Raw genomic sequence first — 14,145 nt, forward strand, 5'->3', positions numbered from 1 at the left:
CTAGCAACTCGAGCTTCAAATACCCTTCGGCCAAGGCTGCTGTAGACATTTATGATGTTTACTGTTTCTCAATGCAGGGCACAGACACTGTAATTGGTGGTGAGACCATTCTAGACATAGGGACGCAGTAATCTGTGTGAAGGAAATCCTTTATTATTAAAAAAAACAACTACAAAATTGTTGAAGGAACACTAAGACTACTGACAAAATTTTGAAGTTGTGTATTTTAAAACCCTTCAAAAAAAAAAGCTATGGGAATTCCCTGGTGGTACAGTGGTTAGGACTCGACGTTTTTACTGCTGTGGCCAGAGTCTGATGCCTGTCCATGCCTATTGGGAAATGAAGATCCTGTAAACCATGCAGTGCAACCAAAAAAAAAAAAAAAGGCTATGATTTAGCTATTCAAAGGTAGTTTATTGAGAGTTTATAGATGAATCAACACTACCCCTCAAACTGATTAAAAGAAAGGACAATACATTGTAAAAGCAATGAAGGGAAACCCTATGCAAAATGGAGCCAGAGAAGACCTGAGCAGACCTTTCTCCAGAGAGGACATACAACAGATGACCAACAGGCGCATGGAAAGATGCTCCGCATCACTGATCATTAGAGCAACGCAAATCAAACCTACAATGAGACATCACCTCACATCAGCCACAATGATTATCATCAAAAAAATCCAAGAATAAATGCTGGGGAAGGAGTGCAGAGAAGGGAACCCTCCTACACAGTAGGTGGGAATGTAAATTGGTATGGACACCATGGAGAACAGTATGGAGGTTCCCTAAAAAACTAAAACTAGAGCTACCATACGACCCTGAAATCCCACTCCTGGGCACGTACCTGGAGAAAAACATGATCAAAAGGATACATGCACCCCAGTGTTCACTGCAGCACTGTTTACAATGGCCAAGACACAGGAATGGATAAAGAAGATATGCTACATGTATACAATGGAATACTACTCAGTCATTAAAAAGAATGAAATAATGTCATTTGCAGGACATGGATGGACCTACAGAGAGTCATACTGAGTGAAGTAAGTCAGACAAAGAGGGAGAAATATCATATGACATTCCTTATATGTGGACTCTAAAAAGAAATGATACAAATGAACTTACTTACAAAATAGAAAGAGACTCACAGACTTAGAGAATGAACTACCGTTGCTGGGGAGGTGCGGAGGAAGGGACAGTTAGGGAGCGTGGGATGGACCTGTACACATCGCTATATTTAAAGGAAATAATCAACAAGGACCTACTGTATGGCAGAGAGAACTCTGCTCAATGTTATGCGGCAGCCTGGAAGGGAGGAGAGTTTGGGGAGAATGGATACGTGTATATGTATGGCTGAGGCCCTTCCTGTTCACCTGAAATTATCACAACATCGTTAAACAGCTATACCTCAACACAAAACAAAAAGTTCTAAAAAATTTTTTAAATTGACATACAAAAAATAAAATGGAGCTGGGTCCTGGAGGGGAGCCTTAGGCACGCCCTCCTTTCACCCCAGCCACAGAGACACCGTCATCACCCTGATCTCCTCTCTCCTCCAGTGGACTGTGCTTCAGAGCAGCCCCTGCCAGTTGCCCCTCTTCCCTATAAAGTGAGGTTCTTCTCTCTCCTTTGTCCTGATTCACCCATACTCTCCCCAGCGTGCCTGTCCCCAAAGCAATTTCTCTGCCATTCTGCAATCAGCTCATTCCGCGGGTAAAACAACTGACTGCTTTATTTAAGGCTTACGTCACACGGTGTTCAGAAGTGGGGTCTGCACCTCCCAGAATATTGGAAATAAAAGCAAAAATAAATAAATTGGACCTGATTAAACTTAAACGCTTTTGCACAACAAAGGAAACTATAAGCAAGGTGAAAAGACAGCCTTCAGAATGGGAGAAAATAATAGCAACCAAAGCAACGGACAAAGAATTAGTCTCAAAAATATACAAGCAACTCCTGCAGCTCAATTCCAGAAAAATAAATGACCCAATCAAACAATGGGCCAAAGAACTAAATAGACATTTCTCCAAAGAAGACATACAGATGGATAACAAACACATGAAAAGATGCTCAACATCACTCATTATCAGAGAAATGGAAATCAAAACCACTATGAGGTACCATCTCATGCCAGTCAGAATGGCTGTGATCCAAAAGTCTACAAACAATAAATGCTGGAGAGGGTGTGGAGAAAAGGGAACCCTTTCTTACACTGTTGGTGGGAATGCAAACTAGTACAGCCACTATGGAGAACAGTGTGGAGATTCCTTAAAAAACTGGAAATAGAACTGCCATATGATCCAGCAATCCCACTGCTGGGCATACACACTGAGGAAACCAGAATTTAAAGAGACACGTGTACCCCAATGTTCATCGCAGCACTGTTTATAATAGCCAGGGCATGGAAGCAACCTAGATGACCATCAGCAGATGAATGGATAAGAAAGCTGTGGTACATATACACAATGGAGTATTACTCAGCCATTAAAAAGAATACATTTGAATCAGTTCTAATGAGGTGGATGAAACTGGAGCCTATTATACAGAGTGAAGTAAACCAGAGAGAAAAACACCAATACAGTATACTAATGCATATATATGGAATTTAGTAAGATGGTAACGATAACCCTGTATGCGAGACAGCAAAAGAGACACAGATGTATAGAACAGTCTTTTGGACTCTGTGGGGGGGATGATTTGGGAGAACGGCATTGAAACATGTATAATATCATATGTGAAACGAATCTCCAGTCCAGGTTCGATGCATGAGACAGGGTGCTCGGGGCTAGTGCACTGGGATGACCCAGAGGGATGGGATGGGGAGGGAAGTGGGAGGGGGGTTCAGGATGGGGAACACATGTACACTTGTGGTGGATTCATGTCAATGTATGGCAAAACTACTATAATATTGTAAAGTAATTAGCCTCCAGTTAAAATAAATTTATATCAAAAAAAAAAAAAAGAAGTGGGGTCTGGCAGAGATGAACCGTGGAACTGCAGGGGGCCCTGCCCTTGCCCCATGCTCCCCTCCTTCAAGTCCTCCTCCTTCCAGGCCAGCCAGCAAGGCTCCTCTCAGGTCGAGCTGCTCCTTTTGGCTAGGCTCTTGGCTTTACCCAGGACCTGCCTTTTTTCTTTTTGGGATGGCTTTGTCCTTCTGGGGGGTTGTTGTTGTTTAGTTGCTAAGTGTGCCCGATTCTTTTTGACCCCACAGACTCCCACCAGGCTCCCCTTTGGCTGGTACTCCCCAACTTGTCCTCCCTGCTGGAAGTGTGCTGGAATTTTGGTAAAATTCCATTGAAATCAGACTATTTAGGGATTTTTCTTTTACTCTTGAAAAAAGCTGAGAAATGGGACACTGGTCACCTAAATACTTCAGGGACAGCCTTCCTTTCAGGGATCCTGGTTGGTTTTACGTTTAAAAACTATGGTCCTTCCTCAGGCACATTTTTAACTAAATGGACTGACTTCACCCCCACGTAATTCAGAATATCAACAGCCATTTTGGGGAACTTTCAACTGCCCCAATCCTATTTCTCTCAGAACCAAATGAAAAAGCCTTATTGGGATGCTTATTTTAATTGATATCTTGGAGCTTCCAAACACATTCTGGACTCAAAAATTGCCTCTTTACAAAATATCACTCCTAGGCTAGTGGGGGCAAACAAACAATCGAAAGAAGACAAGCCGGCTTCTGAGGCCCCTGCCCCTACCCTGTGCTGCTTTCCCTCCCCTTCTGCTCACTGTCTGCTCCTCTGCACCCCTCAACCCCCACCCCTCTGGCTGAACTTCCCTTTTTCTCCAAACCCCTCCCCATTTCCCCCTTCCCTGAACTTAAATCCTGCCCCTTGAAAGCTAAGCCTTTTAGGGGTCCAGATGCTAAATCCCTAGGTTCTTAATGGTCCCTGGACTAAAGCTGAACTTTGAGCTACAGTCAGAGATTCTCCCAAAGGAACTGAGGACCCCCATGCATTTGCTGAGGAGTCCAGCACACTTCTGAACTTAGCAACCTAGCTTCTCACGTTTATGTCCATCAGGCCTGACATTGCGTGAAACTTGCCTGATGGGAAAATCCTGAAAAGGATTTGGAGAAACAGACTCTGACTGACAGCAGGAAACCCAAGAACTTGCTAGAAATTTTCACAGAACAGTTTCCAAAGGTTTTCTTAATCTTGATGATTGGGACAAAATTCAGGCTTGCATGCAGAAACTTATAAAGCCTGCTCACGACCACTATAGTTGACTTGAGAATGACGGGTCTTCTTTTGGATATTGAATCCATTTGGGTTGCCTCCAACTCTGCGTTCATGAATGGGCTGAATAGGAATTCTCTTTCAGTTAAAAGGACCAGGATGGAATGGAAAACCATGTCCACTCCAGGTCTGGTTACTTTGGTAGACCAGCTTGTTTGAGCCCTGGATGAGTCAACCAAAAGGAAAGCCACTAACATCCTTAATCTTCAACAAATAGAGCCCCCGTCACACCTCCGAACAAAAACAAAACCCCTGGTCTCTGCTATTACTGCAAAAAGCCAGGACATTGGGGAAAAAAAACAAAAAGACCTTTAGGGCTTAGGCACTGCAGGTGCCTTCCACGCTCCAAACAACCTTTCCATGTCCTCTTAACCCAAGCACCAGGCTCTGAGGAACCACAGGTATTCTTCCCAAACCTTCTAATTGGCTTGGAGAAACCACCCTCCGGACTGGGAAGGAATCTGTGTCCTCACTGACACCAGAGCCACACTCTCGGTGCTCAGCCCACTGCTCTCAGGCAGCTCCTGCCTCAGAGTGCTGAACAGCTGCAAAAGCAGGGGATTGCTAACAAACCCCAGAAGGTCCCCATCTTGGAAGCTGATCCCTTTCATCCAGGCTGTTTGAGAGACACGTACTCTTTCCTCCTTCAGTTCTCTCACCCCTATTCGAGCAGGGGCAGAGATTTCTCAGGAAAGTGCCATCCTGGAATGTCTTTCTCCTGAAGGGGGAAACAGGTCTAGAATTTGAACTGTTGGCCATCAAAATAGCCAACCAGGTGAAATGAAAGACCTCCACTATCTTTTACTTGCTCGGTCTCAGATGTACTAGAGCTGATTTCAAGGACACTAATCACTGGTCACCACTGGATTGGCTACTGCTCTCCTTATATGAAAAATCTTCAACTGAAATTCACAGAATCCAGTGTTCTCCTATTAATATTTAAATATATCCCTCAAAACTTCTCCCCAGAATTAATCAATACCTTATAATTAAACAGAGGTCCTTAGAGGCATCAAGTCCATAGCAGAAGATTTCAAAGCCAGGGCCACATGCTCGCTCGTACCAGTCCTTGCAGCATTGTTTTGCCCATGAGAAATGCAATGGCTGAGCATGGAGGTCTGTCCAGGATCTCTGGAATCCATAACGTCGTTACCCCTGGCACCCTGTGGTCCCTAAATCCATCTAAGACCGGCATCCGTTCCTACCAGGAGCAGAATCACCCTGTGACTGCTCTGTGGACTGCTTCCTGAGGATGAGTCTTAACCACTGGACCACCAGGAAAGGCCCTGAAAGTCCCTCTTACTTCTCCAACCTTAAAGGCTCATCTGGACAATAAAGTTTTCTGTAGGCTCTACTTTGTTAAAACATATGGATGGTTTGCTTCTGTGCTCTCCTCTAAAACTTCACAGGAAGACAGCATTCACTTGTTAAACCATTTAAAGGGACACAAGGTCTCTAAGGAAAAACTGCCATTTGCTCAAACTTAGGTTCAGTATTTAGGGCACCTGATCTTAGAATGAGGCCACATTTAGATTCCTGTAGGCTTCACAGTATTTTCAACTTCCCCAAACCTGAAACTCAGTCCAATTACAAGGTGTTTTGGGTAGCTAGCTGCTGTCAAAACTGAATTCCAAATTTCTCTCTTAAGGCCCAGCCCGTATATGTTTTCTAAAAACCAACAAACTTGGTCCTTTTATTTGGGGAGATCAGGATGATACTGCCTTTGGAGCCTTAAAGAGAAGTTTAATAAGGGCCCTGCCCTTGGACATCCCAGTTATCAGTTTCCTTTCTTCCTCTCTGACATGAGGAAGGGGGAAACACCCTTGGAGTACTCGCCCCAAAACACAGGGACCATCATCGACCCATCGGGTATCACGGCCGACAGCTGGACCCTGTGCCATGGGGACAGCCCCCTTGTCTCAGAGCCACTCTGGGCACCAAAAACTAATCCCTGGGTTCCTCTAACCATCTCTGTAGCCTGTGCAGTTGAAGCTCTCTCGAATCCTCACCATGCTGGCCCGCCAGCCGTCTTACTTCCTGGAAACCCTCCTTCTGACTGCTCCTGAATAACTCACTCCTGCTGTAATAACCTCACCCCTGCTACTCCTCTCCCGCTTCACCGACAAAACTCCTTCAGACGGCTCACACCAACACATCCCTTTGACTCTGCAGTAACTCACAGGAGACTCCGCTGGCCAATGCAGATTTCCCATGGTTTACTAAGGTTCTTATTCACAGGATGAAAAGGCAGATACCACGTGGGGCTGCTGCCGCAGCGCCTCTCAAAACTGTCAAGGCAGCACCGATACCCTTGTCTGCTTCAGCCCAACAGGAGGAAGCACACCCTCTCGCTGGCGCTCGGGGTGCAGCCACGGGCAAAACCACTGGCATTTATACTCAGAGCCTGTATGCCTGTGCAGTTGCCCATGACTTTGGGATGATATGGAAACAGCAAGGTTGACCTACCTCTGATGGGAATAAAGTTTAAAATGGCTCTTATGTCTGAGATTTATTAGATGTCATACCCATGCCACCTGCCCTGGCTGCTGTCAAGGTCCCTGGGCATTCCTGACTTGACTCCCTGGAAGTGAAAGGAAACAACCTTGCTGGCGTTTCTGCCAAAACGCTGCTCTCAAAGGAACCTCTGGCTAAACCTCTATCGTGGTCCAAAGGGACAGCCCCATGTGCCCCAGAGGACAATTTGGGAACGCTGACTAGAAATGCCCAACAACTGGCCCCAGAAAAGGAAAAACAATATTGGGAACTGAATAACTGTTGACTTGATAAAAAGAGAACTCTTGGTTTGGGCCAAACCACAATCTGGTCCTAGCAGAAGCTCCAGAGTCCCCATCAGTGCCCACTGTACATGCATGATGCCACTGTCTACTGGAAAAACGACAGAGCTCACGAGCCAGTATTGGAGGGACAATACTACTAAGGCTGTGAAAAGCGCCCCCCTTACTTGTTCATCTATCTGAAACTTAATCCAGGAAAGCCTGTCTGCACTGCATTAAACTGCTCACGGGCCATGTGAGGACTGGCAAAGGGATTTTATTCAGCTGTTCCCATCTCAGGGACATAAACATGTTTAGTTATGAGCTGCACATTTTCTCACTGGACTGAAACTTTCCTCTGTAGACAGGCTACTGCTTCTTCTGTGGCTGAGATCCTGTTAGAAAAGACCATCTATACCAGGGGAACCCCTTGAACTTCAGTAGCTGAACACTTGGACAGGTGGGTCTGTGCTGTCTGGTCGGTTTTACACTTTTACTGTCTTACCATCCTCAATCCACAGGGCTAATCTAATGCATTAACGACATTACTAAGACCCAATTGGCAACATTTGTAGAGATCTTCCAAATTCCTTGACCAAAAGCATCGCTGTTGGTTCCTATAAACCCGTAGATCCACTCCTTTGGGAACTCAAACACTCACCCATTGAGATGGTCAGAGGATGCCCAGGACAGCCAGTCCTGCCTCTTCTGACCTACAGCTGATAAACAGAGACGTGCCTCAATACTGCAAGGGCCTTACTGCTTCCACTGACAGCAATCATGCTTTAATAGCATAACCTTCTCACAGCAGGCTCCCAGGAGACGAATGCTGTGAGCATCACACCTTGCAACCTAGAGATTTCACCTTCTGGAAAAGACACCTCCAGAAGGACTCCCTTCAACCTCACTCGAAAGGCCCCATCGGGTACTGCTAATCAACCCTTGTGCTGCTAAGCTCCTGGATTCATGTCACACCTAGAGAGAGCACCAAGCCCTGAGTGGATGGCCCTGCACACCAACAAGTGGTGATGTGAAAGCACCGATTTCCAGGAATGGAAGCAGACAACATCTGACGAGACGGATGACCAGGACTGACCAGGCCCCTATGCCCTTTTCTCACCGTTGCTGCTAACTTTATTTCCCCCGCTCTTCCTTGGACAGACACCACTTTTGTACACATTTCCCAATCTCCTGTGAAAGAGGGGTGCCTTTCTGATTGTTGGATTTGTCACCAGAAACCTTGACCTGTCCATGACAGCAGTGACCCCTTACTCACCATGTAAGTGACTTCTCTGGAATCCCAATGCCACTCTGTACTTAACTGTTCTGTAGGGCCCTCTAATAAGGTGAGAATACGAAATTCATGTGCCCTGTTATGTGGCTTAATTCAAGTTCTCTTGGATATACATGCAGACGACACTGGAGTAGCCGACGCAAGTCAGACCGTGTGTTAGCTGGCTGTCATACCCCTGTATTTAGGAAGACTCTCAGTATGTGATAACGTCGTATTTGAGGCTTGGCTGAATGACGCTAATGACTCCTTGATATGGACAAACGAGCCCACAAATGCCGCTCCTGAGGAGGGGGTCCTACATCTCCTCCTGGCTATTTTCACATGTGGAAGTCCTGGTAATGGCCCCATGCTTGGACACCTCGTCGTCTTCATAGCTGGAGTGTAGAAAAACAGCGTGCTTTTGCTATATTCGCTGTTCTACTTTCTCTTCATAACAAAATAGAAACCCCCCATGGATCCACCCTATTAAACCTCCTTAGCTGCCTTATATGGAGCTTCTCGGAGGCACAGTATATGACCCTGGGTTTGCCTCTGTAGGGAGAGTCCTTCTCCTCCCATCACAGTAGGTGCCAACGAACATGATCAGAAACCTCTTCCCACCATTAGAAGAGCTGGCCGATTCCATAGCCAAAGGAGTAGCCGCCCAATGGTGATCACTTAACTTACTGGCTAAAGAGTGCATGGCCCCCAGTTACCTATTTGCTGAGTAAGGAGGTGTTGGAATGACAGCAAATACCGCCTATTGCACATGGATAAATGTTCCAGGAGAGGTAGAAACCCAATTACAGAAAATCAGGGAGCAAGAGCACTGGTTGCAAAAATGTTCACCTGATATCCCACGGTCCTTTCATTTGTTCAGCTGGCTACGTTCAGGCCCACGTCGGGGGTCAGAACCATTATATAATTTGGAACTGTCATGTTACTTTAAATTTTGTTTTGCATGATCATTTCTGAAAAACTCCGAAAGGAAAACGCGTCTGAATTTTAAATGGGATTTGCATTCAACTTTTCAGCAATATACCTCCTGAGTAAATGTAAGTCACGAGTACATGCCTGAGTGTAAATGTCATACAGATTCACACACTCATGACTTAGGAGCAACAGTCAGCCTTCTACTGGCACCTGGAACACGAGGCTCGAGGAGCGCGGACCCGGGAGGTGAGCGGCCTCAGGTGGCCGACGCTGACAACACTTGGGAAGCCCGATCAGGCCCCGGGGCAGCCCAATAACCAACTCTGCCCCACCTCTGGGGAAGAAAGAAGGCTTCTCGGGAAAACGTTTCTGAAAAACACTCACTAGTGTTACATCACTCAAGTAACGAGCATTTTTAAAGGTGTACAAATAAACATTCTAGACGAATCTGAAAGAGACTTTCTGGGTTGAGGTCCTATATTACATGACAGCGGTGAGATGCAAAATCCTTACCACCCAGCACAGAGAACGCCGACTGGCCCTCAATCAGGGAACTGGGTGCGGGAAGGGGGCTGGGGGTGCAGGCAGTTCTCCTTCTACTTTTCCGTATGTGCACACTTAAGTGAATGTGGGTTAAAGAGGAAAAGTTTCAACAAATTTTCATTAAAAACAGAAAGAAAAGAGTCCCGTATGTAACTAGATGGGTGAGGCGGCGGCACAACCCTACCCTTGCATGGTCCTGCATCTGAGTTGTAACAACATTAGCACTTAGACCAAGAGAGCCCACGTGCCCCTGACAACCCACCCTCCATGGTCCCTCATCCTGCCCACCTCGGTGACCTCCACCCGCTGACGGTCGGTGCGTGGATCATCAGTTCCCGGGCACTGAAGCCGTCTTCATGTCCAGATGAGCTGACGACGACAAATCCAATCTTGTGGGGCATTCTGCGAGCCGGGCTGTGTGCGAGAGCAGGAGAGATGGCTTCAAAATTGAGGGACTCAGGGGCACATCGTGACACTGTCACAAGTGTCACTTACATGTTAGTTCTCGCCTCGCTGACACACAAGTAATTCACAGCCCAGTCAGACTGTCCCATTGCTTTGAAACAGTCTAGTTTCTATTATGTAATTTCTAAGGTACCTCTGATACTACTTAACAGTATCATTCACGTTACCGTGACTTTTCCCAAATACACTAACATGTCCAAAGAGCCTGAGCAGCATCGTGGGCTGCACTGTGTCCCCAAAGCGCTCTGAAGTCCTCACTCCCGGGACCACTGACAGGACGTCTAGGAACAGCGTGCAAGTTAAGAGGAGGTTATATGGGAGTAGGGAGGGCCCTGCTCCAACACGACCGTGTCCTTATCAGTAAAGAGCCAGGGACACACACAGACAGGAGCCAAGTGACAAGGGCCAAGCAGCTGCAGCAACACACCTACAAGCCAAGGCCATCAAGACCCCCTGGACACCTAAGCTGGGAGGGCCAGGACGGGTTCTGCAGAGGGGTTGTGGCCCTGCTGGACACCAAAGCTGGGAGGGGCCAGGAGGGGCCAGCAGAGGGGGCATGGCCCTGCACAGGTGCACCACGACCACCTGGACACAGAGCTGGGAGGGCCCAGAAGGGTTCTGCGGAGGGGCGTGGCCCTGCACATGCACCAGGACCACCTGGACACAGAGCTGGGAGGGCCCAGAAGGGTTCTGCAGAGGGGGCGTGGCCCTGCACATGCACCAGGACCACCTGGACACAGAGCTGGGAGGGCCCAGAAGGGTTCTGCAGAGGGGGCGTGGCCCTGCACATGCACCAGGACCACCAGGACACCGGAGCTGGGAGGGGCCAGGAGGATCTGCAGAGGGGGCGTGGCCCTGCACATGCACCAGGACCACCTGGACACCGGAGCTGGGAGGGGCCAGGAGGATCTGCAGAGGGGGCGTGGCCCTGCACATGCACCAGGACCACCAAGACACCAGAGCTGGGAGGGCCCAGGAGGCTCTGCAGAGGGGGCGTGGCCCTGCACATGCACCAGGACCACCTGGACACCGGAGCTGGGAGGGGCCAGGAGGATCTGCAGAGGGGGCGTGGCCCTGCACATGCACCAGGACCACCAAGACACCAGAGCTGGGAGGGCCCAGGAGGATCTGCAGAGGGGGCGTGGCCCTGCACACGTGCATTTTGATTTTGGACTTCTAGCCTCCATATTTCTGTGGCTTTAATTCATCCAGTTTGTGTTACTCTGTTATGGCAAAAACGAGGTCTTTTGCTAAGATATGGATATGAAGTTTTTCAAATTAGTTAGGAAACTAATAAACCAGTGTGTTAAACAGCTATACAAAGATAAGGGGGAAAGGGGCAGTTTAATCAACAGCATAATCATTGCTACCTGAAAATGCTGACCAGCAGAGGCAGAGCAGAACCACAGACAGACCCTTCTGTGCACAACTGTGCTCCTGGGGCCAGGCTGCATGGCCAACGGTGGGGAGATGGGTAAGTATTGCCTGGATGATTTTTTCTCTCAGGAGAAAAAAATCACACCTGGCTTGGCTCACAGCTACCTACCATCATGTTGAGCGTGGCTGTAATGATGTCCAGCTCTGCCCACTCCTTTGAAAATAGCACCTCAATCCCAATTTCCCTCCATGATTCTGCCCTCCCCACACCCTGCACCCCTCAGCCCCTGACTGTGGGGCATGTTTCCCAGCTTGGTCAGTTCAAGACTTCCACGTCCTCCTCAGAAACTGACTCAGGGATGGAGCCATGAGAACGGGACCAAGGTGCTCAGTCCCAGGACTCTACTGCGGGGGCTGAGCTGCAGCACAGCATCAGGGGTAGGGAGTAAAGGTTGGGAGGAGGGTGGGGAGGAAGGCGGCTGCTAGAGTAGCGGGGAGCTCTGGGCAGGGGGTGGGGCTGACATGAGGAAGCAGTGTTGAGACAGGCAGGGACCCCCACCTTGTGAGCATCAGGACTTAAAGCCCAAAGGACTCACAGACTCCCACTGACTCCCCAGTTACTAAGGCCGTTGATGCTCTGCAGTTGGCCGATTTGGCTGAAGGGTCAGTATGCAACCAAGAGCCCTCAAAAACACAGAGCATAAAGCCTTCTCCAGAAGGTTCTCTGGGGTGGGACACACTATTAACTGAGATTTTCAGGAGGAGGTAACGCATGAGCACACCCCACGTAAGACATGCTTGTTTTAACGTGCTCAGGATGGATCTGGATCCTCCTCTGACTGTTATTGAGACCCTGAAAAGGACTATGTTGACAAATTAATTGCTGGCCGGCATTTGCTAAGGTTTCTTGGACTATATGAACAGACGCATTAAAAACAGAATGAGAAACCACTATTAAAGATCCCAGTCATTCGGTATACAAAGCTCACTGAAGGATGTCAGAGGATAGTAGAGGAACACCAAACCAACCCGGAAACTGATGAAATGCAGGCACAGAAAACGGACGAGTGTGTGACTTAATCCACAGCAACTGCAGACCGTGGCCTGTGTTCCAGCTCCCACGCCAGACGGGCACCAGTCTGACCCAGCCTGCAGCTCCTCCCACGCGCTAGGGTTCAGGCTCACAGCCAGGGCTGATTTTCCCCTCGGTCTCCATACCTCCCCCAGCCCATCTACTTCTAACCCCCACCCCTCCGTGCCAAGTGTCACTGGCCCCACCTTTGGAAGGATGACTGAATACATCCCCTCTTAGGGATCCACTGTCTTCTCTAGAAGACAGTAGCCAGGCCTCTCGACCTGGAGCACTGCCCCGCCTGAGGGACCCTGCTCAAGCCCAATCTGCCATTCTAACCCTCTCTTCATGTGGTAGATTCTAAAGTCCAGCCAAACTTATTGAAGCTCAGGGTGGGAGCCCTGTGCTGGGGATTCCCCACATTCCAACCACAGCCCTGGCATCTAGGAGCCAGGGAGAAGTGCCGAGGAACGGCAGAGGCAACGTTATTACCTCGGTTTGGGTATTTGAGAAGGATTCTTTTCCGGCCACCTCCTTCCACCCTGTACCCTAGAATCTTTTCTGCATAATCCTTCAAGTCTTCTGTAAGAGACCTGGGATGTCACTGAGGACTCCAGTATCAGGCACTACAAAATTCACCATTAACATTTTGGGGAGAACCGGAGCTCTGTCGGGCCCCAGCTGGCCGGGTGCACAGAGGTCCTCTCCCCACAACGAGCGCAGGCTCCATCTTCGGCATCCCTGCGGAGTCAGCTTTTGACTCTGCATCAGGGAAATTGGATAGCTACATTACACTGAAACAATTCAGCAACTTCCAAATGTCTTGCTACAAGGCTTAGGAGACGAAACTTGTACTCACTTTTTTCTTATGAAAATGTAAGTAGTACACAGTTAAACGGTTTACGGTAAATGGCACACAGTTAAATGGCTTTTGGTGCAGCAACCTCAAGGTTCGCCAAGTGCCCCAGAGAGTCCTCGGAGCAGACGAGGTTCAAGAGACGACTCCTTCCCACCTCGCCCGCACGGAGTCGGGGGTCGCCGGGCTCGCGCAGCCGCCCAACGCAGGGACCGAGCGCAGGCGCCACGGGCCGCCCGGGCGGTGACGCAGCGCGCGGGCCGCGCCCACGGAGGCCTGAGTGGACCCAGCCCCGCCGCTCCAAACCCCGCACGTCGGTCCCGCCCCGGCCCGCTCGGGTACCTGTCAGGACACTCGCAAGACCCAGGATCTCCGCCGGCCCTCGGCAGCGCCGCACCCTCTGCGGACCTCAGGCAACGCCTCCGCCCCCGCCCCGGGCCGGCCTACACCCCCGAGCCGCAGTAGCGGTGGCAGCCGAGGAGCAGCCGCGGCGGCCAGCGCCCATCGCCCGGGCCGCGGCCGCCGCTCTCATGACAACCAGGCCGGCCCGCCCGGGCCTCCGCGCGTGCGCGACCCCGCCCCCGTCGCGCTGCGCCTGCGCACAAG

General features: G+C 49.3%; 1 protein-coding gene across 3 annotated transcripts in view; it reads right to left on the reverse strand.

The window, feature by feature from the left end:
- CEP104 (centrosomal protein 104) overlaps positions 1-14,105 on the reverse strand; it is a 40,660-nt gene extending 26,555 nt beyond the window's left edge. Inside the window, exons 1-2 of one of the 3 annotated variants that reach the window (XM_070385104.1) lie at positions 13,882-14,105; positions 10,058-10,183 (exon numbers count right to left, since the gene is read on the reverse strand). In XM_070385104.1, coding sequence (XP_070241205.1) covers positions 10,058-10,170 — 113 coding nt within the window. In that variant the 5' untranslated portion in view covers positions 10,171-10,183; positions 13,882-14,105. Of the gene's footprint in view, positions 1-10,057; positions 10,184-13,542; positions 13,690-13,881 lie in introns of those variants that run through there. The other 2 variants (XM_070385102.1, XM_070385103.1) reach the window with 2 other exon arrangements.
- Between the last annotated feature and the right edge of the window lie 40 nt (positions 14,106-14,145).

Source organism: Bos mutus, chromosome 16, assembly GCF_027580195.1.
Source record: "Bos mutus isolate GX-2022 chromosome 16, NWIPB_WYAK_1.1, whole genome shotgun sequence".
Lineage (NCBI taxonomy): Eukaryota > Metazoa > Chordata > Mammalia > Artiodactyla > Bovidae > Bos > Bos mutus.